Source organism: Mauremys mutica, chromosome 2 (genome assembly GCF_020497125.1).
Source record: "Mauremys mutica isolate MM-2020 ecotype Southern chromosome 2, ASM2049712v1, whole genome shotgun sequence".
In the NCBI taxonomy this organism is placed as follows: Eukaryota; Metazoa; Chordata; order Testudines; family Geoemydidae; genus Mauremys; species Mauremys mutica.
Window position 1 is genome coordinate 219439150 of NC_059073.1, and position 27649 is coordinate 219466798.

Genomic DNA, 27649 nt, shown 5'->3' on the forward strand with positions numbered 1-27649 from the left:
AGTGAGGCCTTACACTCAACTGTGTGTCATTTATCTGTCTATAACATAATAAGTTCTGAAGACTGCATTTAATCAATTCAGAAGTGTCAGGGAATGTTCTGGGTATCCGTGGGCAGGACTGTATTGATAGTGGTTAAAACAGGAAAAACCTGATTTCCACTAACGTAGTGGTTACAATTATGTAGGTTCTGGGTTCAGGGGTGAGCCAGTGATGTCACAGAGGCCTGTGGACAGGGAGCAGAGTTGCACTGGATACAAGGATGATGCAGTGATCTCAGGGCTGGGGCTTAAGATTAGAGGGGTAGAGAGCTTCCTCTGTTTGCAACACCAATTGGGACTGATTTCAATGGAAATGAAGCCTCTCGCATCGCTGTGTCTGGTCAGTCTCCCTCTTAGGCAGCTGCCTCACCCTCTTCTCTCAGTTGAGTCTCTCGATTCTGAGGGTGGGATGACTAGCTTGAGTGGGGGGCAGAGGGGCTGGTTGAACGTACCGCTTTACTTACATAAGCAATGAAGTGTGTGACTCTAGATATTGTTCCTAAGTTATGTAAAACCTGTATTTTCAAAGTTTAAACTGAGGTCTTATAACAAAAAAGGGCAGTGGAGAGGGTCCTCCAAGGTGTCTAGAGTGGCTGTATGGGACACAACCAGTCAGGGCCCAGCACATGGGTGGCGAGTATCAAAGGCAGGGGAAGGCTCAAGCTACTCCAGTTGCCTGTGTGGCCCCGCCCACACTCCACCACCAGGCTCCCTTGTTGTCCCAACGTGCTCTGCGGTGGCTTTTGGCCGGGGCCTGGGCCAGTGGCACTGGGACTGGGGGGGACAAAGGGCCATAGCCCCCTCACTGTTTGAAAGTGGACGGGCCTGGCCTGTACACTTTTTTTTTTCATTGGGGCAGACGCTACCCCCTTCCCCTCCACTTGGGTCCCACCACCCCAACCCCTGGCCAGGCCAGTGTGGAGCCCAGCCGGGAAGCTCAGCAGCTTTGGGGAGCTGCGGTGGACCCTTCACTTGCCTGGGGTGTATGGGGGCTGAGAGCAGCCCCCGGCCCATGTCCCCACTCCCTGGCTGCCCAGAGCAGAAGGAAGGTCTGTGCCTCCATGCCGGCTCCCCACAGCTGCCTACCTGGCTCTTCTTTGCTTTTCCCCAGACAATAGAATGAAATATGGCCATATTTCATATTGTATGGTGTTTATTTGCTTTGAATACTGTTAAGATGAATGTATGCAAGAGATAGAAGTCAAGCGTATTAGAGTGAGTGGAGAGGATCAGTTGTTAAATAAGTACATTTCAGAAATTTTTCTAAGGTAAAGCAGAAGAGTTTGGAAGATGGTAGGTAAATTAATAAGTTAATTGTCATGATTCAGTGGTATTGATGAGATCATGAATTACTTTTATAAAAAGTCAACTTCTGATTAATTTACTTTTTTACTAGAAATGTCAGAAAACAAGCAGCAATTATTTTTTTTTTCATTAAAGAGGGCAGTGTGTTTAATGTTGTTGTTTATAGCATCAGTAATGTGTCTGTTTTGGACCTGGCTGATATACTCAAACAAACACTTGTTAAACAGTTATGGATGGTGACAGATTAAATGTTTGAATAGCAACATATCCTATCATATCTAACAGTAGTAATGTACACTGGCATTACATAATGTCGTTTTAGATGACTGATCATTTTGATCATGAAAACAGATTGAATTAATTCATGTAGGACCAAGATGCATCAAATATAAACAATTATTGGGATATTTGTTATATAACTTTACTTTTTTTCCGTAGAGTGGTGCTTAATCAGCTTTACCAGTGCCAAAGCAATAACATTTTAACTTGCTTTTAGGCAGACTCTCTTTAATGAACGTTCATAACACAATCCATTCTATATGACCGTGTTGTCAATTGGGAGACATCGGTTAATGGTGCTATTGTTAAGTTAATGTGTCCTGTATAACACTAACTGTGTGTGTGTGTTTGTTTAGTATTATGTAATTTTCCCTAGTATCCCCACCAGAACAGTTTCTGAAGGCTATGGTAAATTTTTCATAAGTATTGATCTTTAAAACTAAATATAGAAATCTAGAGTCAGGTATCATTGTTGGATAAATGTGTATTGTGTGAAAGGAATGACAATAAAATGTAAAGGGAGAAAAAGATCTCAAGATTAAATAGATGTAAACAAGTTGGCACCAGAATTCTCTTTGTATAGTTTGTAATATTCTGAATAAATGACTTCCAGAACTCAAAGGGGAGATTTCCCCTGTACATTTTTCTTTTCTTTTATAACAATTTCCAAAAATGTATGTGATAGATGTCCATTCCCTCTCTTCTCCACTGTTTTGTATATTCATTTTGTTTCTACTTGTGGAAGGTAGAAATCTAGTCCTTCCCAAGTTCCTCCTGCACTTTGCTGATGCCTGAAGTGGGTCGTCTTAAGGCAAAGCCTCCTGTTTGTAACTGGCAAGACATTGGTTTTGGAAGAATGGATTCCCTCCATCTTCCTTTCCTCTATGTCTTCTCTTGCCATATTCTCTTAGTAGTCATGTTCTTCTCCCTTCATCATTGTTTAATTCCTCTCTCCATCTCCGTTATTCATGGCTCCTCCTTCAGAACCTTTTAGGGCACCTTCTAATCTCTCTCTTCTCCTCCTGCTTATGCTGTGGTAGCGTTGCGTTCAATTTCATGTAGCTCCCACACCTGCAATACCTCTGATGTATGTGTTTAAGTCAGTGGTTCTCAAAGTTTAGTACTAGTGACCCCTTTCACATAGCAAGCCTCTGAGTGCGACCTCCCCATCCCCCCACCTTATAAAGTGAAAACACTTTAAAAAATATATTTAACACCATTATAAATGCTGGAGGCAAAGCAGGGTTTGGGATGGAGGCTGACAGCTCGTGACCTCCCATGTAATAACCTCGTGACCCCCGGAGGGCTCCTGACCCCCAGTTTGAGAATCCCTGGTTTAAGTTAAAGAGGGAAGTAGAGCACCAGTTGATGTTACCATAGGAGCTAACAGTGTGTGGGACCTTTATAAGCAGTATTTCTATGCCACAGTCAGGGTCAGAGTGCAAGACTAGACCCTTTTTGTCCTTTGGCCTATTCCTGGGTCAGAGAGCAACAGAACTGCCTAAATTGTATTGGCATGCTAAACCTGGCTGTCCAATATAAATTGTGGTGGTTGTTATGTTTCTATAGAGAATTGCATTCTTTTCCCTTGATCCACATAGTAGAAATGAAGAAGGTAGAACACTGAAAAATAATTAAGATTGGCACAGACCAACAGCAGCAACTTTTGGTACTATACAATTAAATAGTAACATTTTTTAAAAAGTGTGTTAGATACTTTACAGGTAGCTAAGACAAGGTCCCAGCTCTTAAAAGGTAGGCCAGATCTACACTTTTGTGACAAATTTCACACCTTCTGTGACGTAGTTAGATTGACTTAACCCCCCCATAGACATATCTAGGTCAATAGAATTCTTCTGTTGACCTAGCTACCGTCTCTCAAAGAGGTGGGTTTACTACAGTGATGGAAAAATCATATCCGTCGCTGTAGTGTCTACACTACAGGGCTACAGTGGTGTTGCTGCCTCCGTAGTGCTTGTAGGGTGGACATCACCCTAATACCAGAGTAGATGCCAGACAAATGAAAATGTCTAATTGGTGTTACCTGAAGTTGTATATGCACAGGGTATGTGTTGTCTAACATACTTTTTATCCTGGTTTACAGGAACACTTTCAAAAATTACATGTTGATTAGAAAGAAATGGAAAAGGTGTTTGTTGAATTATGGATCTTCCCTGAATTAGGTATAATGGTAATTTGTGAGGGAAAGAGGTTATTATTGTCTCCCTTCTCAAAGGTGGTGTAAGATGCGAAATGTACTATATGCTGACCAAAAGGATGACCTGTCTAAAACGGTGGTAAGTGTGTTCACAGCTGAACATCGAAGGGACGGAAACAATGTAAATAAGATCTCAAGCCCAGGACAGGAAAGGCTTTCATGAGAACAATTTATTTAATTAGATAAATAAGTAATGTTATGAAAACAAACTGAAAGAGACTGTCAGTTGGACTGCTGGACAGATGCACTCAGATCAAGATGATTTAGAAACCTTTTTGTACCCTGCTTATTTAACAGGTAAATTCCTAAAATTACTATACTGGACAAAGATTAGAGAAAATACTTTCTTTAACCTTTCAGTGTTGTTTAGTTTGTGGATTTTACAGTGTATTTTTATTACCCTTTTCATGTCGTTTCCTATATAGTTGGTGAGTCAACTCTCTCTCATTTCTGTAAAATTTTCCCACATCAACAAGGAAGAGGGAAAAATGTTTTAAAAGGAGGAAAACAGGATGCAAAATCACAGAGTTTGACAGGGAGACTTATGGACTAGTATAATAAATGCAAGTAATTTATCTTTCCTTTTGAAATTGACTAAATTTCAGTCTGATGGTCTCCCTGTATCTCAAGATGCCTACTGCAGACTTTACCCTAGGAAAGCTCTTGTCCAAACAGGATATGAGTTATACTGCTTATTTTTGCTGTGTTGTGTTTTTTTTCTTACTGAAAGATAAAAATTATTCATTTATTTAAAATAACTTGAAATTTCTGGCTGTTGCTTTGGGATAAGTGTTAAGCCAATTTGAGGGAAGAGATACACACAACTCTTTACTTGACTAAATGGGGTGGAAGTTATACAGTATGGAAAGTTGCATGTTCCAAACCCCTAGATGACGTTTATCTATAGAGATGCAATACAAAAATGTCAAGGTTGTGGCTGGGCTTTCCAAAGGAGCCCATGAGAGTTAAAATCCCCAGCTCTTACTGAATTTCAGTCAAAGTTTGGCACTTAATTTGCATGGACTCCTTTGGAAAGTCCAGCCTAAATATTAATATTTTACTATAAATAGGTGAGCTGGTAACACTAAGTTTGTAAAACTGTACTTGGCTTGTGAAAATGATAGAATGCTTGGTCACTACCTTACAAGCACAAATGGATTAAAATGTTAGATCAAAGCCTTCGCTAATAGTATTCTGTTCCCCCCCCCCTTCTTTTCCTGGTCCACTGAATTGATAATTTCAGTGCTATTAAATAGTGTTCTTTGCTAGATTTAACATATTTATCAATTATTTTATTTTAATATTATAGCCGTTGGGGGCCCTAGTCAGAGATGAGAATCCCATTGTGCATAGATATCAATCATACAAACAAGTAACACAGAGACAATATTTGCCCCTGAGAGCTCAGAATTGTAAGTTCATGACCAGGTGTGATAGAGAGATGAAATAGCCAAATAGTGGTGGTTGTGTGGGGATTCAGCTCATCACCTCCCTAGTCATTATCACAGTAAGCAGAGGGGTTTGAAGGGAGGTGAAAGTAGTGGTTCTACCAATTTTGTGATGGGCAGTTTTTCCCGTAGCAAAAAGCATAGAGGCAGGTGTCAGAGGAAGTGGATGATTGAGGTTGGGGTTTTTATTGCACCATTAACCTCACTTTTTCTCTGTTAAAGTAAAAAAGATTTTGGAAGAGTAGGTTTAAAGTATGAAGGTCCTTAAAGGTGAGGACAAGATCCTTTTGTTTGATGCAAGGGAGAGTGTGGAGGCACGCAAAGTGGGGAACAAAGCAGTTAGAACGAGTCAGGAAGATTGTCCTACCAACAGCTTTGAGTGGACTTGAGCAGTCTTAGATTGCAGCAATTGTGTCAGAGAGGTGAAGTTTATTAGTTGAAATGTGAGATAAAGACTTGGACAAGAACTTTGAAAGCCTAGACAGACCGGGCAGTACTGGAAATACTGTGTAGGAACCAGTGGCAAGATTTAGAGGCAGTCTGGATGTGTGGGCCAGAGATAGGGCTGAGTCAAAGATGACACCCAGTTATTATTTTGTTTTGAAGGCAAGTTGCAGTTTTACAGACAAGAACTGTAAATCACTAACAGCACTTTGCAACTGACGTGAATCTGTGTATAGCAATATGAAACTTTGTTCTCTGTTCCCATATTAAATATTTGATCCAGAAGGACAACAACAAATAATGCCCTGCCAAATGCTTGATTTAGTGTCATTACTCACATGTTTTTATTAGGTGCTATAAGAGACCACTTGCATCTACGTAAGATCTTCTGTCTTATCTGCTGTGTTTAATAGACCATTTTCCCTGAAATAGGACAGAATTTACAACTACTTTGGCAAAGGTTATACATTATTGAAGACCTGGTTCAGTGTACATGATTTAAAGATGGATTTATATACATCAAGATTAGTAGAAATGCTTTGTGTTTCCAGCTCTGAGTGTTGGGCTAGAGTAACTCAGTTTGAGATGACTAAAGTGGAAGCATTTTCATTTTACATTTAAAATAAATATGAATTAGCTACTTAATCATCTCATCTGTACAAGTAGCAATAAATGTATCCCCATTTCTGTGGCAAATACTGTAATCTTAGCAATGGATTTATGCATTGGCCCATATAATCAGTGTGTGGATCGAAGTGGGATTGTCTAATAGGTTCGGGAGACTGAGAACTAAGTCGTGAGGATGTAGGGTGCTGCAATTTCAAATTCTGAGGTGAAGTGCAATGTTGTTGATCTATAAACTACTATTGATTAAAATGTCAGTTCTCGTCATACTGAACTAGGCAACTTCTACTGTAAGTTTAATGGGAGGTGTTACTTTGATTTTGCACATATCTCCTGTAAATGTACTCTCCATTGGTTTGCTACATAAGTCATTCCTCTGTTCTCTCCAAGACTTCCCTCAAAGCCGGGTGGGGAGAGACAGGGTGAAAAACACAAACTAAAGTAAGGACTTTTTGTAAATAGATGTTTATCAAATTTAGTGGGCTATACTTTTGGAGTATTGTGTGACTTCCCCATCAATAGTTCACTGTTTCACCAATCTTCTTAACATGTAAGCTTCAAATAAAGTGCTTACCTAGGGTAGTACTGCTTTAAGCAAACTCTCTTTTCATTTGGTCACGTAAGACTTTGTTTCTTGTCTTTCTGCTTTCATCCTTTATATCTTGATGACTCTCTGAGTCAGTGACTGTTATCCAGATGGATTTTCACTGGGACTGACACCTTCCTACTATTAGTTATTTGAATATCTGGATGGATGGGTTTCCACCTGCTATTGGAACTTGATTGGCAGAGTGATAGATTTGTTGACTTGACGATTCCCCCCACCCCCAAGCTCCCACCAACTGCAATCCTACAGGCTGGCTTCTGTACTTCCTACTTTAATTTCTAATGGGAACTGGATGTCTATATCCCTTAGACCAGCTTTGAAAATCCCAGCCATAATGGGACTTATGTGATATTTTCCCTTCTGATTATATTTTGTAATATCTTGTGTTCTGCTCAACCCTGTGCAAAAGCATTTGCATATTTGCTTTTTAAAAAAGTATTGAGAGAAATGAGGGGGTCATATTTGCATATATAATTAGGCAAATAAGGCCATCCTTTTGCATACAGTGCAAGTGGACTCAGATGGCTGCAGAGGTGTCTCTGGGTATCTGGACAGATGATGTCATAAAAGTAGTAAGTGCCTTGCCAGGCACAGGGGCTTGTCACAAACCCAGAAGTGACAGGCATAAAATGCCATACTCACCTAGCTTTCCATTTTTGGCACATAGATATATTTGACAGGGCACCACGTTTGGGATGTTTCACTGAAATCTGTATTAGTGGAGGGGGGTGACTTTCTTTAAAGATCACATTCAATTAGAAACACTTTTTCCCATGTCCACTCATTGAACCTGGACTCGTCTGTATTATCATCAAACTGAAATAATGGTATTGTTTTGATACATTTATTCTCAAATGTACAGGATACTATATAACAAAAAATGTTTTCCTCCTTGTTTAACATTTCTGTGAAATTTAATTTAAATTTAACCCATGTTTGCTCTTCAGTAGCTATGTGAAAAACTGTACAACTGTGGTTTCTTTGAACAGGTACTTTGTGCTGGATTTTGAGACTGGGATTCTGCAGTATTTTGTGAATGAACAAAGTAAAAACCAGAAGCCACGAGGAGCCCTGTCTTTAGCTGGAGCTATAATCTCTCTCAGTGATGAAGTGCCGCACATGTTAGTAGTATACTTTGCTAATGGAGAGATGTATAAACTGAGAGGTATAGTAATCTACTAGCTACTTCTTAAACATGCTTATATAAGACTAGCCTTTCCTCCCATTCTTGTAACTTTTTTTGTCTTTACCTTTTTTCCCAATTATGACAAAAAATCAAGTTGAAGTTATGTTGATGGCCACCTTACTGCATGCTAGACAATACAGTGGAAAAATAACCTGCAATTTAGTACATTGCCATAGGAAATTATACAATCTACTGTTATGGTGTCATAACCATGGCATAGGGATGGTGCAGTATTGTTGGTTGGCTTGATGTGTGACAATTCTCAGTCCAATATACTTGTATTTAAAAAAAAATGTGGTGAGGGTTAGGCTAGATTTAACAATTAAACCGCAAACTAGCTAGCCATCATATTTTAGAATCTACTGTAAAGCAAACAGAAACCCTAACAAAGAGGCATAAAGATTTGAACACACTATTTAAATTGCATAGACATTTAGATGCATAGCAAAGCAACAAAGGGATTTTCTGTCAAGGAGGCTTAGTTTTTGAACAGTTACGATTAATGTACTCATAATTTCTGCAGTGCTCTGCCTACTGACTGAGATTTGCAAGATTACACACAGCAGCATGCGGCTTATTACTAAATTGTTATACTGGCAACATAGCTGATGAGAAATTTAATAAAATATTCCCTCTTCTGTTCCCTTATTGCTAAAATTAATTTGATAATTTGAATTACCATTAATCTGAGATTCAGCAGTACATGTAATTTTGTATTTGTGTTCTTAATGTTGATATGGCATTTAATGATTCAAAGTGGTTTGCTAATAAGAATTTTTAGTAGTTGATACATCATAACTGAATTATACATTTAATACACTCTTATAGAATTCATACTGGTATAAATTGCAAACACTGTTTTCCAATAATTTTAAAGGTGGTGTGCAAAGGGGAGAAAAATTGAGTTTGTGCCCTTTTATGCTGCTTTTCAATGCATCAAGGCAGCATGTTAGGGTTTTTAGAGATTTTTAGTCAGACTATAAAACTCTTACTGAATTGAATTTACTTAAAATTTTTTTGGGGAGGGAGGTTGGTAAAACTTACCTAACTTCAGTGATTGATTAACATACAAGTCTTCAGTCACACAGTATCTTCTTAGGTTGAGGCTTAAGCTTTGTCTCTGAGAAAATGTTACTGATTTAACTAAATTGGTTTAGACTGGTGTACTTTTACAAGGCCTCATGCAGTAAATAGACTTTTAATTTCACTTAGGTAAGGTACTTTTAAACTGTTATCAAGTGCTGAAAACATTCCCTTTTCTGTAATGTCAATTGGCTTATGCACAATTCTTGCACTTTTTTGTTTCTGCACTAGCCGCTGATGCAAAGGAAAAACAATATTGGGTGACTCAGCTCCGATCCTGTGCCAAATACCACACGGAAGGTAATTCTAAGGTAAATAATAATGGGAAAGAAATAGCATTGTTGGATATAACTTATATTGTTGGATATAAGTGAAGAACAGGATAACATGGAAAATTAATCCATTAATAACAGCAGTCAACTTCTATTTGTGTAGCATTTTTTTACGTTTCTCTCAAAGCCTTTCATAAATAACACATGCTAGTGGTGTCTATTCTGCCTTTATTTCAGCTTTAAGATAAAGTAGCATGAGTAAGTGTTGAGAGGGAGATAGATTGACTAGACAGTGGAATTTAGGGATTTCCAAGGGGAAAAAACATAGGAAGATATTGTGATTGCTTGATATCTTTTGGTTAACATATGGCACTTCAGAGGTCTGAAGCGTGTTACTAAACAGCTGGAATAATAAAGGTTTAATAGGTTAGGAAAGTAGCTGGGAAATTAGTCCATACATAGATTTGGGTATGAAAATGATTATACTGTATGATAAGGCAGCATATCAATGTGGTAGTATAAATCACTGAAAATCGTTTGGTTTCAAAGAATAATTGGTGGTCTTATTTGCTCCCAAAGTTAGATAAGAAAAAGTTGAGCTTGCTAACATTTTACAAATTGAAGTGTAGAATTCTTGAAAGACACATACAGTGAATATTGAGGGATAATATGTAATTTTTCTTCTTTTACAAAGAGGGGACTTGGTTTGGAGGATAGATAATGATATATAGAATCCAACCTCTGCCGCTAGTTCAAATCTGGTCTATCTATGGCTCAAGTTAATAGTTTGGTGATCTGTGGGTTTGTCTACACTAGTTGTTCAAACTTGAGTTAATTGATTGCTAATTAACTTGAGTTATCTAATACGTTTGTACACTTTAGTCTGGACACTCCACAAATGTTTGTCTACCCTCTACCTAATGTAAACCATTTCTGTTGTAGAACAAATACTTGTGAAGTGCCAAGACTAGGGTGTACAAATGGATTGGCTAACTCGAGTTAATTAGCAGTCAGCTAACTTTAGTTAAAGGTTCTATTGGAAGGATATCCTTTGTGAAGTGAGTCAGTAATCTCATTCCAATCTCATTGTTAATAGTGGGCAGTTTCCCAGCATCTTTACTGATCCTTTCCTAGCTTTAAATACGAAGTTTTCAATTATTTGATTTTACATTTATTTTAGAAAAGTAGGATGCTTTTATTTGCCACCTCAAGTGGATAAATCCTGACCTTGTTCAAATTCTCCTCTATTTTTAAAAAACCTCCCCTCTTGGTTAGTGAAAATGTAAAATTGAAACTGAGCTACATAAAATAAGTAATTTACAACTGAGTTTTCTAGATTAAAATTTTGATTTAAGGTGAACTGGGTGTCCATTGCATTTTGAACAGACCACGGAGGATCGTATCTAAAATACAGATTGATATTAAAAATTCAGAAAGAAATAGAGAGATTGCTTGGCTCCCAGCAGTAATGCATGAATATTCATGTCTGAAGACATAGACTTATTTATAATTCAGATAAACTAAGGAAATTGCTTATTTTTCTAGGAGAACACACAGTTTAGGGAAGGGGGCTCTCAAACTGTTCAAAGCTTATCTTAACAGAGTTATTGTCTGGTGGACCCACCTCCCTTTCCTGCTCATGATAGTGTGGACTACCTCCCCTTTGTTGCTGATCAAATAACACCCTCCTGGCATCTGCAGCAATTGCTTACATGGGAAAGTACATTAAATGTTTTCCTAATTTTACTTTAGTTTCTTTTGAGTGCAGTTTAGCAGCTGGAAACATAGAGGAGAGTAGCACCATGTGGCTAGCAGGGACTCCATAGACAGCTGCTGGTTTGTGGACCAGAGTTCAGGAAACATTTGTGTAGGGAATATAAAAGTTAGAACATGATACTATGGTGTATTATTCAGTTAAAGTATTGCGAGTAGGTTTGCTTTACAAATGTCATACAATCTATTTTAAATTGCTCTGTAAGGATCATTCAATTTTGCATGATGCGGTTCTGGTTTAAGGAAAGGAAAAGCAATAACAGATGTACATTTTCCTTTTAAACACCACACCAAAATTGTAATTCACAGTATGCTGCTTGTTAATTTCAGTTCCCTGCAGCGGTGCTCTCAAGAGCAGAACACGCATAGACAATAGAGGAATGGCATTATGTATGAAGTTAGCACTAATCAATATCTACAGTAAGTTTTGTTTGGGGTATACTGCTGAGGCTGGGTTTTTCAAAAGTACTAACATAAGGGACATGAGTCCCATTGAAGCTCAATGAGACTTGTCCTCTTAACTTTGCAGTGATGCCACGCTTTAACTCGAGTGTTGCCCCAAACTCATCATCAAGTGTGGTGGTGATTTAACTCTTGATAGCTGGTCAATCCGGGGGTGCAGGCTAAAGCTTGAATTAGAACGACTCAGTCAGCTGCTAACACGACCACTCTGCATTATGGATGCAGGCTAGCTTCACTTAAGTACCACTAGTCCTCATATACTTTCCCCTACCTCAGCAAGAGAGAGACTTGCTGGTGCTAAACTGGGTGTCAGTTCCCTGTCACCCCAGTTAGCCACCCAAACAATCTCCGCTCTGCCATCCTTTAGTGCCTCCCACTAGTCCCCAGCCCCTATCACTAGATACTCATAGTAATTACCAAGTCCTCTGTCTCCAGAGAGACTTACATATCACTGGAAGGTTACAACTCAAAATCAGGTCCTTTCTAACAACATCATACTAATTTATTTATAGTGAAAACAAATACAGGTTTATTTACAGAAAGAGATTCACAGATTCAAGTGAGTATTCAGAAAGGAAACATGCTTACAAATAAAACAAAAGTGTAACACGCTTCTAAAAGACTCATCGTAACTTTGACAGGCTACATTCCTTTGTCTGAGAGAGTTTCTCACCCTCAAAGTCCTTTTGCAGAGCTTGCTGATTTTCAATCAAATCAGGATCCAGATTTTTCATGAACCACCTCCCTCCGTATTAAAGAGTGTTCGTCAGTGAAAGGGATAACCAAAGAGGATTCTTACAGTTCAGCAAACCTTTGAAATGTATCCTTTTGAAGAGTACTCTCAGATAAGACTCTCCTCCCAAGCTGCTTGTTCCTGGGTGCCAGTGCCATGCTGCCTTTACACCCCCCTTTTTAACTTGTTTTTCCTGTTTACTTCACTTGAAAGTGTGAAGTGGCTTTGCAGTGGTTCACTTACATTAAAGACAGAGGTAGCTGAATAGCAGAAGACCTCTTTGCCCATTCTGCCTTGTTAGACTTTACAGCATATCAGGAAGTATCCATAAGTCTTTTTACAGTGTTAATACATACATTTCACAATGATGATGATGATCAATGTCTCACTGGTTTTCATTTGATATCTCACATGACGTGCTTTATAGAGAAATACTGTGACAGCAATATGTTAGGGGTAGTGTGTTTCTCAGTTCTAATAAGAGTTGCTGACACAGAGTAGTGAGCCACCAATGGGTCTCTGTTTCACAATCCCATAAATTAAAACCACAGAATAATACAAAAGGGCTCCCTATATATATAACCAACCCAGGGGTGAAAGTAACTTACAGGACTTACCGGTACTGCTGGAGCCCTGAGGGGGGCATGGCCTCATCTGGAAGAGGCGTGGCCTCAGCCGGAAGAGGCAGAGCCTCTCAAGATTTAAAGGCCCTGGGGCACCAGCTGTGGCTGGGAGCCCCAGGGCCTTTAAATCAACCCGGGGCTCCCAGCTGCAGAGGTGGCTGGGAGCCCCTGGGGCTCCGGGGCAAATTAAAGGGCCCGGGGCTCAGGCCACCGCAGAGCTCCAGGCCCTTTAAATCCCCACCGCAGCTCCGGCCGCCAGAGCCGCAGGCACGATTTAAAGGGCTCTGGGCTGCCCACAGCCACGGGAGCTCTGAGCCCTTTAAATCCGGCCCCAGCCTGGCCGCCGGAGCTCCGGGCGGGATTCAAAGGGCTCTGGGCCGCCCGCTGCGGAAGCCGGTGCGGTCCGGCACGGTGTACTTTCTCTTGCCGGTACGCCGGACCAGACCGCACCGGCTTACTGTCACCTCTGAAACCCTTCCACAACTGGAAGGAGACTGAATATACAGCAATAAATCAATGACCGAAAATGCTCTAAGGGTATGTCTACACTACCAGAGTAGTTCGATTTTACTTAACTCGAATTTGTGGAACCGACCTTACCAAGTCGAACGTGTGTATCCACACTAAGGACAGTAATTCGACTTTGTGAGTCCACACTAACGGGGCAAGCATCGACATTGGAAGCAGTGCACTGTGGGCAGCTATCCCACATAGCGCTGCAGGTCTGGGATGAATCACAGTGGCTGCGAAACTTTCGCATGCGTAAGGGCACTTTCCTTGAACTGTGTGACTTGCTGTCCCCTGCCCTGAAGCGCAAGGACACCCGGATGCGAGCAGCCCTGACTGTGCAGAAGCGAGTGGCCATAGCCCTCTGGAAACTTGCAACGCCAGACAGCTACCAGTCAGTAGCGAACCACTTTGGCGTGGGCAAATCTACCGTAGGGCTTGCTGTGATGCAAGTTGCCAACGCAATCGTTGAGCTACTGCTCTCAAAGGTAGTGACCCTGGGAAACGTTCAGGTCATCATAGATGGCTTCGCCGCGATGGGATTCCCAAACTGCGGTGGGGCTATAGATGGAACTCACATCCCTATCCTGGGACTGGACCATCAGGCCAGCCAGTATATTAACCGAAAGGGCTACTTTTCAATGGTGCTGCAAGCACTGGTGGACCATAGGGGACGTTTTACCAACATCAACGTCGGATGGCTGGGCAAGGTTCATGACGCGCGTGTTTTCAGGAACTCTGGTCTGTTTAGACACCTGCAGGAAGGTAGTTTCTTCCCGGACCACAAAATAACTGTTGGGGATGTGGAGATGCCTACGGTGATACTCGGGGACCCAGCCTACCCGCTAATGCCCTGGCTCATGAAGCTCTATACAGGCGCCCTGGACAGTGACAAAGAACTCTTCAACTACCGGCTGAGCAAGTGCAGAATGGTGGTGGAGTGTGCTTTCGGACGTCTCAAGGGGAGATGGAGGAGCTTACTGACTCGCTCAAATCTCAGCGAAACCAATATCCCCATTGTTATTGCAGCTTGCTGTGTGCTCCACAATCTCCGTGAGAGCAAGGGGGAGACGTTTATGGCGGGATGGGAGGTTGAGGCACATAGCCTGGCAGCTGATTACGCCCAGCCAGACAGCCGTGCGATTAGAAGAGCCCAGCGGGAAGCGCTGTGCATCCGGGAGGCTTTGAAAACTAGGTTCCTCAGTGAGCAGGGTAACCTGTGACTATTAAGTTCGTTTACAGAGAAGCTGAACCTGCTCCTGTTTCTTTACCCAGTTAATGTTGACTATCCTCTGCAGTTACATACCCCGTTCCCCCCCTTCCAACACACGTTTAAAAATAAAATACATGGAACTTTGTTAATTAACACCGTTTTCTTTAGTACTGATTTCGCGGTAAAGGGTTAAAACTGGGACGCAGACTGTGGTGGGTAGGGTGTGTAGTGCTGCAAAGACCGCTTCTAAACTCGAGGAATGACAGGCTCCTGCTCCTAGAGCGGTGCGCGGTGGCGGACTGGTTGTTTCAACGGAGCCTGCCACCCCTCCTTCTCGGGACTCTGTGTGTGGGGGCTATGTGACTTTGTGGCGGGGGAGGACGGTTACAGATCAGCTGCTGCGTGGCTCTGTGATCCAGGAGAAGGACCGCTGCATAAGATCTCTAACCACCCTCCCCCGCCATGAAGTCACATAGCCCCCCGCACACAGAACATGAAAACCACCTCCCAGACTGACCAGGGTGCCTAGTGAATGCACTGTGTGTGTGACCTGCTGCTGAACCTGCCCCCGTGTCTGTACCCTGGTAAAGGTGACTGACCTGTCCAATTACCAACCCCCTTCCCCCCTTGAAACACAGTCTCCTCTAAAAGAACATGACAGAAACAGTAATTAACAGAAAAGTCTTTTTTTTTATCACCTAGACAGTTAGGGGATGAAACTGGGATGGGGGCTTGGGTGAGGCAGGAAGGAAAGGACTTCTCAAAATTTAGGGAATGAGAGCTTTTTGTTAATTGAGCACTCTGCAGGGGTGGAGTGACAGTTTTCACGGCCCCTGGCGCCCCTCCTTCTTGTTACTTTGGGTGAGGGGGGTATGGGACTTTGTGGCAGGGGAAGGCGGTTGCAGATACACTGCAGTGGGGCTCTGTCCTCCTGCCTGCGGTCCTGCAGAACAGCCACAAGGCGCCGGAGCGTGTCCGTTTGCTCCCTCATTAGTCCAAGCAGCGTTTGAGTCGCCTGCTGGTCTTCCTGCTGTCACCTGTCCTCCTGTTCGCTGTGTGAGTGCTGGTACTGAGACATGTTCTCCCTCCATTGGGTCTGCTGTGCCGCCTCGGCTCGGGAGCAGCCCATGAATTCAGAGAACATCTCGTCCCGTGTCCTTTTCTTTCGCCGCCTAATCTGCGCCAGCCTCTGTGAGGGGGATGCCGGGGCAGGTCGGGAAACAGTTGCAGCTGTGTGATGGGAAAAAGGGAGTGAATTCCTTACAAAGATACATTTTTGCGAACAATGAACATAGTCTAGTCTGTCTCTGTGAACAAGACCATGCACAGGACCTATCTCATGCGCACTCAGGACAAGTTTGAATTTCCGGCCTTCGCATTCATTGCCTGGGGTCTTGCACTGGAGATCAGACAAGCGGGGCAGGACAGCAGAATTCGTCGAGCAGGCACACATGGTAAGCCGTACACTTTTGGCTGCTTAAAACTTAATGTATAGCAGTGCCCTCCTTTCACGCTCAAAGCAATGGTCATAGCGTTTGCAAGTTCCTGCTGCCGGCAATCCGGAAAGCATGAACTCTGCCCCTGTTCCACCCCCTCACGGCTGTCCCCGGGAAAGATCCCTGTATGCTGCCCCTCTACCGCCTCCACCACGTGGCTGTAAACCGATGCTTATTGTTATGTAAAGGAACAGTCAAGCATTCCCAATACTAACATTCCCCTAATTCAAAGCAGGACGCCCTGAGCGAGATCACCCTGAGGAGGATCACTGACAGAGATAGAGATCGCATGCTGCGTGAAAGCCAGCACAAACCAGGGGCCTATGCCGCCATGCTCGTCGAGGCAATGCTCCCAGAGTACCTGCTGATAGCCTGGTGCGGAAAAGTGTCCTACTACGGAGGACCCAATAAGGTCGCTCTCCCCTGGAACCTCCTGCGGAGGCTTTTCGATTACCTCCAGGAGAGCTTCGTGGAGATCTCCCAAGAGGATTTCTGTTCTATCCCCATATATATTGACCTCCTTTTCACATAGTTAATATTCCTGCTCTGTTAAAAATAAATGTTTACATGTTTAAAGCACGTACCGACTGATCCTTCCCCTGATTCAGGGTCCGGGTTAACGGCTGGGGAGGGTTGGTAGAGGATCTCAGTGAGGGTGATGAAGAGATCCTGGCTGTCGGGGAAATCAGCGTTGTAAGCGCTGTCGACTGCCTCGTCCTCCTCATCTGCTTCCTCATCTTCCCCGTCCGCGAACATCTCCGAGGAACCGGCCGTTGACACTATCCCATCGTCAGAGTCCACGGTCAGTGGTGGGGTAGTGATGGCGGCTGCACCTAGAATGAAATGCAGTGCCTTGTAGAAGCGGCATGTCTGGGGCTGGGATCTGGAGCGTCTGTTTGCCGCTTTGGTCTTCTGGTAGCCTTGTCTCAGGTCCTTGATTTTCACGCGGCACTGGGTTGTATCCTGGCTGTATCCTCTGTCTGTCATGGCTTTGGAGACCTTCTCGTAGGTCTTTGCATTCCGTTTTTTGGAGCGCAGCTCCGAAAGCACAGACTCATCGCCCCACATGGCGATCAGATCCAAGACTTCCCGATCAGTCCATGCTGGGGCCCTCTTTCTATTCTGAGATTGCACAGACACCTCTGCTGGAGAGCTCTGCATCGCTGCCAGTGCTGCTGAGCTCGCTACGATGTCCAAACAGGAAATGAGATTCAAACTGGCCAGACAGGAAAAGGAATTCAAATTTTCCCGGGGCATTTCCTGTGTGGCTGGTCAGAGCATCCGAGCTCGGACTGCTGTCCAGAGCGTCAACAGAGTGGTGCACTGTGGGATAGCTCCCGGAGCTATTAGCGTCAAATTCCATCCACACCTAGCCTAATTCGACATGGCCATGTCGAATTTAGCGCTACTCCCCTCGTCGGGGAGGAGTACAGAAATCGAACTAAAGAGACCTGTATGTCGAACTAAATAGCTTTGTTGTGTGGACGGGTGCAGGGTTAATTCGATTTAACGCTGCTAAATTCGACATAACCTCCTAGTGTAGACCAGGCCTAAGAAATAGGTATTAAATTAGCTATATATTTTAATCATAGAATTGTCGGACTGGAAGGAACCTCAAGAGGTCATCTAGTCCAGTCCCCTGCACTCATGGCAGGATTAAGTATTATCTAGACCATCCCTGACAGATGCTCACTAAAAATCTTCAATGATGGAGATTCCACAAACTCCCTAGGCAATTTATTCTATTGCTTAACTACCCTGACAGGAAGTTTTTTCTCATGTCCAACCTTAACTCAGAGGTTAAGGAGAACATTTTTTCTCCCTTTTCCTTGTAACAACCTTTTATGTATTTGAAAACTGTTATCGTGTCCGTCCGTCCCCAAGTCTTCTCCAGACTAAACAAACCCATTTTTTTCAATTTTTCCTCAGGTCATGTTTTCTAGACTTCTAGTAATTTTTATTGCTCTTCTCTGGACTTTCTCCATATCTTTGTTTGTCCATATCTTTCCTGAAATATGGCACCCAGAACTGGGCACAATACTCCAGTTGAGGCCTAATCAGTGTGGAGTAGAGTGAAATAATTACTTACTTACAACACTCCTGCTAATATATCCCAAAATTATGTTTGCTTTTTTTGCAACAGTGTTATAGTGTTGACTCATATTTAGCTTGTGATTCACTATGACCCCCAGATGCCTTTCTGCAGTACTCCTTCCTCATTTTGTATGTGTGCAACTGATTATTCCTTCCCAAGTGGAGTACTTTGCATTTGTCCTTATTGAATTTCATCCTATTTACTTCAGACCATTTCTCCCGTTTGTCCAGATCATTTTCAATTATAATCCTATCCTCCAAAGCACTTGCAGCCCTCCCAGCTTGGTATCGTCCGCAAACTTTATAAGTGTACTTTCTGTGCCATTATCTAAATCATTGATGAAGATGTTGAACAGAACCGGATCCAAAAGTGATCCCTGTGGGACCCCACTCAATATGTCCTTCCAGCTTGACTGTGAACCACTGATAACTACTTTGTGGGAACGGTTTTCCAGCCAGTTATGCACCCACCTTATAGTAGCTCTATCTAGGTGTATTTTCCTAGTTTGTTTGAGAAGGTCATATGAGAGAGTATCAAAAGCCTTACTAAAGTTAAGATACATCACATCTACTGCTTCCTCCCCTATTCACAGGCTTGTGAATGTTAGTGAGTGCCAACTTAAAATCCATATTTCCTCTCTGTGCCTTGATCTGTTGGTAAGAAAGTGTCACTCAATCATAGGCACTGTATTTTAGTCTCTAGTTGTAGTAGTTTGTATTGTGGCTCCATCAGAACCCCATATGGTAAGTAGAATAAGGCAAGGAAGAGTATTTAGATGGGGATGTGTGCAAAATATGTGGTTTGGGTCAGAAGCGGCAGGTTTGGATAATTTTTGGTGGTGCCCAAAAGATGTCCAAGTCATGCCCCCCACCCCCCTGGCCTAAGGTTCTGGGAGGAAGTTTGGGTACTGGGTGTGGGCTCTGGGCTGCGGCAGGGGGTTGGGGGGCAGGGGGGCAGTGCTTACCTCGTGCAGTGCCAGTTTCCGAAAACGACCCGTACATCACTCTTGCATCGACTTGGCACTTGGGGAAGGGACAGCGCACAGATACTTCCCCACTCTCTCCCCAGGGCCGCAGGAACATGCTTCCCGGAGTGACATGGAGCGGGTGGGCAGGAAGCTGCCTTAGGCTGTGTCTACACTGCCACTTTCAGTGCTAAAACTTCAGTCATTCAGGGATGTGAAAAAACAAACCCCTGAGTGACAAAAATTTTAGCGCTGAAAAGTGTCAGTATAGACAGTGATCCCGGCGATAAACCTACCACCTCTCATTCGGGTGATTATTTTTTATTGCTGGGAGACCTTCCCCTGGCAATAAAGCGTGACTACGCTGCCCACGTCACAGTGCTGCCGCAGTCGTGCTGTAACGTGGGCAGTCCCGCTGTATTGCTGGTGGTGGCGGCGGCTGGGGCCCCCCAAGCCCTTTTAAATCATCTGGGGGCAGCAGGAGGGGCTGGGCGGCGGCACCACAGGCCCATACAATTCGCCGCTCCTGGTTTGGGTAATTTAGTACATTACACTCTTCTCTGTGAGTCAGTATAGAACCAGTGGTTCTGGGAGACAGGAAATGCTATTCACATGAGATTGACATTGGATGTTTCACATATTTTAAGCTATGGAGGAAGCTTTTACTCATTATCTTGCCTAATTTCCAACTGAGACAACTGTTGCTCAACTAACCCTCCTATACCAGAATTTCAAATGCAAGTGATATTTTTCATTTCTCTTAAATTATTCCATAGTGCTACTTTGCGCTGTTGATCATCTCTGATATGCTAATCCAAAAGTAGCTGCGTTTCAGTGATGGATTAAGTGATTCTTGTATTTTTTTTATAGAACTTTGGGATCATTTGAAATGAGAAGCCCTGTATCTATATACATTTAAAATTACTATTGCTATTGAAATCTATTTCTTGCGATGGTTGTCATTTTTGGTAGTAAACTTTGCTCTTTCTTGAAAGCATCAACACTTAAACTACATCTGTATGACAAAAGTAGTTTGCAATTCTCTAGAATTCTGGATGATGCGTGGTAAATGTATCAAGTAATGTTGCAGTCTGCACAAAAGAAGCATTTTCTGTAGTTAGTCCTGAAGTGATACACTTTAACTGCAACCAGTGAATGAACTCTTAAAGTAAAAGCAGTATGTATACTAGAACTTTTCTGTAACACCTACCCCTGGAAAGTTGAGAGGACAGTAAAATGTTTAGACTGGAGTCTCAAAGTAAGTAAAGATGCAGCTGATATTAACGATGATCTTCAGGCACATTGCAAGACTCATCTTTTTTCCCCAGACACTTGAAAATGGGAGGGAATTGTTTGAGGAGGATGAATTTGCAGTATGTTAACTTAAATGCCATACTTGGGATGTATTTTTAAGTTGTGTCAGGTATGCACAAAGTTCATGCTTGGTGCCTTTTTTTGAGTTTTGATTAATCCAAATATATACCATAGGCACAGACAGTTCAGTACTTTAGTCAAGTAAAAAAAAAAGTTTAGTCCATTTTTGTTAAGTTGTTAATCTTTATCAGTGGCAGTCTTGATCGGATATGACATTTTGACAAGTCTTCTCTCGTGTGGTGAAATTTTATAGGTTACTAAAATTTTGTCTTCAGTAATCTCCCAAAGGAATAATACAAGTAAGATGATTATAAGAGCAGAACTATATGAACGATAAATTAGATTTTATAAAACTGAATAATAAATGCCATTTTATTTTTATACTGTTCTTGATCACACTTCACTTCAAAGTGCTTCTGCAGAGAACTAAAAACAAAATTCAGAATTGCAACTTCTTTAATCTTGTCATGTGGGTAGGCACTTGGTTTTGGATAAATAACACTTTGGGATAACTCTGGTATGTTAGAACTTCACATAGGGCTGAATTTACTAGAAACAAATAAAGGTATGATATTTTTGTGAACTGTAGCCCGTTTTAATAAAGAGAGAACATCTGCTAAACTAATTAAAACACACCCTGTTATCAAATGTTCAAAGCTGCCCTACATCCAGCTCTAAATCTGAGCCTTGTTCAGGACGGGGCGGTAGAGCAGAGGAGCTGTTTTCAGATTGGATGGAAGGTGGGAGGAGGAAGAACAGGGATTGAGGCAATGATTGAAGAGATAGTAAGGATGGACTGAGTGAGCTGCTCCTTCCCTAACCTACTTGGCATCCTATAGAGGATGTAGGCATAGCATTTTGGAGTGAGCTTGCCAGCTTGGGTCCACAGGCTTGGGCTTGCAGGGCTCAGACTAGTGCATTCACAATAGCTGCGTAGACAGTGCTTGGAAGTTGCGGCTTGGGCTGGAGTTCAGGCTCTGAAATGTACGGAGAGAGGTGGGCTTCAGATCTTGTTCTGAAAAATATCCTATTACCAGGATTCTCCCTTCCCCGGTTTACCATTGGATACATTATGTTGGTAGTCAGATCTTAAAAGGAAAAATCTATATTGTATGTTTATCATACCGGAAGTATGTGATGTTTTGATATACTTAGGTACAGCCTCTTTCGATAAGCCTTATAATAAGAGGGAAGGCTTAAGTCATCAGAGGTAAAGAATCTAGATTTTCCAGTGTTGTAAATATCTTCAATTGTAATTGTATCTAAGCAATACCATATAACCAAAGATAACTTAAAAATAATAAGCCTCTCATTTTAGTCCAAGTCCTGTTTAACACAAATGGAAAACACCAGCAATGATGGTTAGTTTAATGGATGGCTGATGCTTATAACTGCAGTTAGTCATGGTAGCAAACCCTGCACTTAGCCATGTTTGCAGGATTGGTTTATGACTTCTGAAGCGTGTTTGTGTATGATGAGGATATACATTAAATCGGATCTATGTACTCTGTGTTTTGTTACACTGCATAGAGAGTAGTTGCAGTATGTTCTGCACGTGTAGGGCTTATAGTATCAGGTTCTGACATACCAGATGTCTCAATCTTTTCGCTGAGTGTAGAGGTAATTGCTCTCCTAAAATATGTAACAAAGACCTCTCCTTTCCCCTTTTATATGTGTTGGTAAAATGGATTATCTGGAGTTGACAAAATTTACTATTACCATGACTATTATACACGTCTGACTTTAATCCCAATGCTAATTATAAATTAAGCTTATCAGTTTTAGATCTAGTACCTTTTAATGAAAATGACAGTCATTATACATGATTGCAGTGCCATTAACTAGCCTTTGAGGGATAAAAACGGGAATACTTTCAGTTGCTATTTACTGGCCAAATTACAATATACTGTTTCAAATTTGAGGCTATTCTGAGTATATAGGCACTACTGGTGAAAATAAGACTTCCTCTTCCATTTCCATTCACTTACTACAATAATTTTCTTTGCAACTATGAAAACTCATCTACCCGTTCTTTGCAAGTCTGAATATATAGAACTTGTATGTAGAAATAGTGGGATCATACCTGTATTTTACTCAAAATATTGCATCTATGCCACCCTCATTTTTTATTAAAATGTTATTGTTAGTGTACAATACATGCCATTTTGTCTGATACGAAAATAAAATCAAAACAAAAGATGTATGCATATAACAAGAATATAATAAAACAGAAGAAAGAAGCTTAGCAAGCAGATTACATAGATCTCTGTAAGTGTGGAAATTAAATCACTAACAACATTTTTCAAACGTGGACAAAAATGGCCTTGGCTGTGATGGACCACATATAGATAACACACTAAAGCATCTATCACTGTGATATCTACAATGATACATTATCTGTGTTCTGATACATCTGTGTGCCTGACTGAAACTGCAATACTTCAGGCTTTCTCTAGTATAAAATAACTTTGAGTGATGCAGTGAACAAACCCTGGAGTAGCAACCCCATTAAAAGATCAGATATGCGAACAATTGAACTCATAGAGGGGGAAAAAACTCGGACCATTTTTAATAGTAGAGGAGACTGGTAACTGCTGACAGGGAGGGGAGGGCACAATTTAAAGGCTCTGGTGTTATGCAGCGAGGTTCAAGACAGGCACTCGAGACAAAGGAGTTTTGATTTCTAGAGCTACTTCGAATGTCTGATGACACTGTGTAACAGCAGATAGAGACTGTTCTAAGAGCAAGCTACACACAAAAAAACTCTGGATTACACTGGTGCTTTATATCAATTTGAAGAACAGATATTTGCAAAAAAATCATTTGATATAATTTGTAGCACTCTTGTGATAGTATCAGCAACCAATAATTATGTCAGGAATCAGTTCTAATTTAACCTCATAAAATTATTTTCCTCCCCATTTGAATCTGCTCTCCCTTCTGGGTTTACAAGGAGACATTGGCTCTCTTGGGTATCACAAGTACCAGTAATCTCTTGCTAACCTTCCTGGTGGCTATGATGTCTCTTCTGGCATCTGACTCTTCTGGTATCTGTAGTATCACAGAATGATAAATATGGGGTATCATTAGCAAACCTGTAAAACAGATTTCATGGCAGGAGGATAGTGGTTTGAAAGAATTTTTGGAAAGTAAATTAAAACAAATTTCTGTGCTCAATTTCCTGTGCCCAGTTAGCAGGGACGGTCAAGTCACGTTTCTTGGCTTGCCTGCCATTCCCTTTTCTCTTTACAGTTCACTGTTAACTAGAGATAGACCCTAAACTAGGACACAGAATCCAGATCACTCAGAAACATGAGGAAGATCAGATCTAGGTCTAGATTTCACCTTCACAGCTCATTTATTTTCATGATGGGCCAGTTCAGAATTCTGAATCCCAACGCTCTTGTGAAGTGGCTTGGGTTTGGATCTGAAGTTGAGGAACTTGAATTTGGATGGAAGCTTCACAACTGACCCACTTTTGCTGTTAACATTACAAAGTTTAATAGTGTGACTTTCCAGTTCTTAATTATTATTTAGTATAATATGTTCTGACATTAGGGCCCCAAATTAAGCAAACTCTTAAGCATATGCTCAGTTATAAGCATGTGAGTAGTCCCATTGAAATCAACAGAACTGCTCAAGTGCTTGGACTTAAGCACGCTTAAGTACTTTGCTGGATTTGGGCCTTTAGAAAAAATGAAATAAAATATCATTGTCACAGTTTCAGGGGAACTGCACTTGTGTTCCTCTGGGCTCTCCACCCACCCCACCCCAGTGCCCCAGTCCCTGCTGCCTCCCTTGGGTTTCACCCCCACGCGCCCCTGGCTCCCACTGCCTCCCCATCTCCCCATTGCCTCCCTCTCCTGTCCTCATCCACTCCCCAAAATATCTCTTGACGCTTTGAAAGCACACTTCTGCTTCAAATTTTAATTTAACCTGGAGTGTGGGCCTTACAATGGCTGCTGCTTTGAAAATTATGCAAAGGAAGCATCAAACTATTTCAGAAACTAATCAGGGGAAAGCATTAACATTAACTAAATACCTTTTTGTATAATCAGGAAACATACCTCCTGAATTACAGGTCAGTGACTTTATAAAATCTAGTTGTATCAGCGTAATTGAGATTCTTTTGTGCTTAGGAAAGTAGATTATTTACCCTCTTTAAAAGGTTTCTGTGTTTAGCTACAAAGACACTTGCAGCATATTAATAAATAGCAATGTTTGGAAATCACTCGCCAGAGCTAGGGAAGCCTACTTCAGAAATCTCAACAAACCAGGTAGATAGTAAGCGACTTCTGCATTATCAGAGTTGATCCTTGCCATAATTTCACCATGTTATCAGCGTTTTTTGTCATCAGTAAGACTTGAATGCCTATAGTTCTCCAGGTTCAGTTTTATAAGAAGAGTGCAGCCTTAGAGTTTTTGGTCAGACGTTATGTACTCATGTATCTTAATTCTTCATTTTAATATCCTGTTGCTTATTCTAGAACACTCCCTCCTCGCGAAACAGAAACTTGTCTTTGCTTCCTTCTGGGATGAGTAATTCTGCATCTCCTAGTAGTCAAAAACATCAGGGTCAAAGTGGACCGACCGTTGTTACAGTTACACATCACAAATCGCCTGCAGCAGCCCGGAGAGCCAAAAGTCAATATACTGGCCAACTCCATGACGTCAGAGAGGTAGGAGTTATGTGGTGTGTCCTTGTTGGCGTGTGAGCTCCAAATATCCTTTTTTTCTTATGACTTTAAATACATATGCTGTCTTAGAAGAATTTTTGATGGTTTAAATAGAATTAACCTCATTTTACCTTGTAGCATAGTAAAAATGAATATGCAGCTCAACTTAATGCATATTTGTATAGTTTGAAATTAAATCTTCACAAATAGAGTATCTTTTACCCTTTTGTTAAAAACAGGATTTTGATCAACTCATGGCTAAAATTCCTAGTAGTTATGCAATTTAAACAATACTCCAATTATATGGTTAAGAACTGAGTAGACTTTCACTGATTTGCACTGAGTAGGAGACCCATTGAGGAGTACTGAATTTTGCAAATTTGGGCAAGTAAGCTAACACCCAATAAAAAGGGTACAAAACTGACTGCTTGTTTTAACAAGTTATTTAATTTGATAACATAATAGATCGGTAAATGTATTCTCTATTTTGTAACATTAATGAAGTCAGTGATAAAAGACCTCAGTACAGCAGTAGTGTTTACAAACTGGTAACATTTAGTCTGTTGCTAAGTGTTAGAAACTCCTATTTTTTTGTGTGAGACTATAGGGCTTTTGAGTTGGTGAAATGAGATTTGGAAAGGTTTTACTATATGTCACAAAGTAATTTTATTTTAAAGAGATGGTGTCATGAGGAACAAAGGTAAACTTCATTTTCATGCTGCCATGTGCATCCCTTCTATTCACTTAAGCAAAACATAGCTATTAGCCCATAGGTATTCTGCTTTTTCCTTGACGTAAACCATGTCAGGTTATAATTTAGCAAGAATTACAGGAGCATTTTTACTCCCTCTGGTCAGGTGAAAACTGAAATAAGTGCTCAGAAACTTCTAATGTAGCTGAACCAAAGACCAGAATCCTATCTTAAATTTAAAAAAAAAGTACCAAAAACCAAAACCCTTTGCCAAACAATTTTCAGTAACCTGTATAATGTACAGAAAGATAAATTTTCCTGTCTGTAGTCAACATACGTAAGATTTTCCAAAATAGTTGTGTATACTTCATTATAAAACATTACTAATTATGAGTGCTTATGAAAGGAGTCCAACTGCTTGAAAAGTCTCCATGTTGTAAATTAATTGGAAGGGAGCCTATTCTAATGTCTGACCATGCAAAGTTTTACAGATCTGTTTAATTTTCTGCCCTCTGAATAGTCCCATTGATTTCAAGTCCATTTTAAGTAATTGATGTTAAGTTTTTGCACAATTGGGGCCGTAGGCTGCAAAATCACCTGTCAAGGTGACCCAGTCTACAATTTGGAGGGAAATGGGGTTTCCTTTTGTTTCTGGAGTATCACTTGTTTTGTTATGAAGAGTCAAAGGAGCCATCTCACGTTAAGAAAAAGAGTTGAACAAAACCCTTTTTACCATGTTCACTTCCTGCTTTCCAGGATTACGTTGTTATAATATAGAATATACATGTATGTTTCCTCTTCTGATTTATATATGCAACATTTGTTGTTCTTCATTTCATTTTTATGTAGGAGCCCCATATGTATAGAAGAGGATTGATTGTAATCTTGTAATGCTTTCTACTATATCTTAATCTACTGGTGTTACATATGGTGTTTTGATTTAGTACCGTATATTGTCATATCTTTTTTGCCTCTTGAAGGAAATGACCACACCGCATCTTGAAGTGGGAGGGAACTTGGCTGGCTGGCTGAATGAAAGGAACTGTGCTTTATGTCTGTGTTGGGGGAGGAAGGGAGAGGTCAAACTGCTGCAAAAGGGGACAAGGGACCAGAGTGGCAACACTAACTCATCCCCTGGGAACTGGATGGGCAGAAGGGTTTAAAATGGGCTGCCCTGTGTGGTGAAGCCTCTTTTACACGGATCTGGCTGAGGCAGCATCCACCCTCCCTCCCCTTTAGGTGGTGAAATACCAGGTTTGCTCAAGACCTGCTGTGGGCATTGCGCTAGCCTCCCCTTTTTTGGGAGAGGGGCTGGGAAGGAATTTTTCCCTCACCACCAGATTGATCGAGGTGGAGTTGGGGGTTTTCGCCTTACCCACAGCAGGTTCGGGGTCGGCTTTGTTGATGTGAGGCATGAAGGGAGTTAGGCTATGATGTCACAACTCATTCAGTAAGTGTGGGGTGGATGTCCCGTGCAGGAACTCTCCAGGGAAGGTACAGTGACTGAATAAATGGTTTGGTAAAGGACATAAAGGAG

The 27649-nt window shown here is 41.5% G+C and overlaps 1 protein-coding gene across 3 annotated transcripts in view; it reads left to right on the forward strand.

Annotated features, from left to right (window-relative positions):
• Positions 1-234: 234 nt before the first annotated feature.
• OSBPL10 (oxysterol binding protein like 10) overlaps positions 235-27649 on the forward strand; it is a 144378-nt gene continuing 116963 nt past the window's right edge. The window contains exons 1-4 of one of the 3 annotated variants that reach the window (XM_045007258.1): positions 235-379; positions 7954-8129; positions 9465-9544; positions 25233-25424. In XM_045007258.1, the coding sequence (XP_044863193.1) occupies positions 8084-8129; positions 9465-9544; positions 25233-25424 (318 nt within the window). In that variant the 5' untranslated portion in view covers positions 235-379; positions 7954-8083. Of the gene's footprint in view, positions 380-3536; positions 3689-7953; positions 8130-9464; positions 9545-25232; positions 25425-27649 lie in introns of those variants that run through there. The other 2 variants (XM_045007259.1, XM_045007260.1) reach the window with 2 other exon arrangements.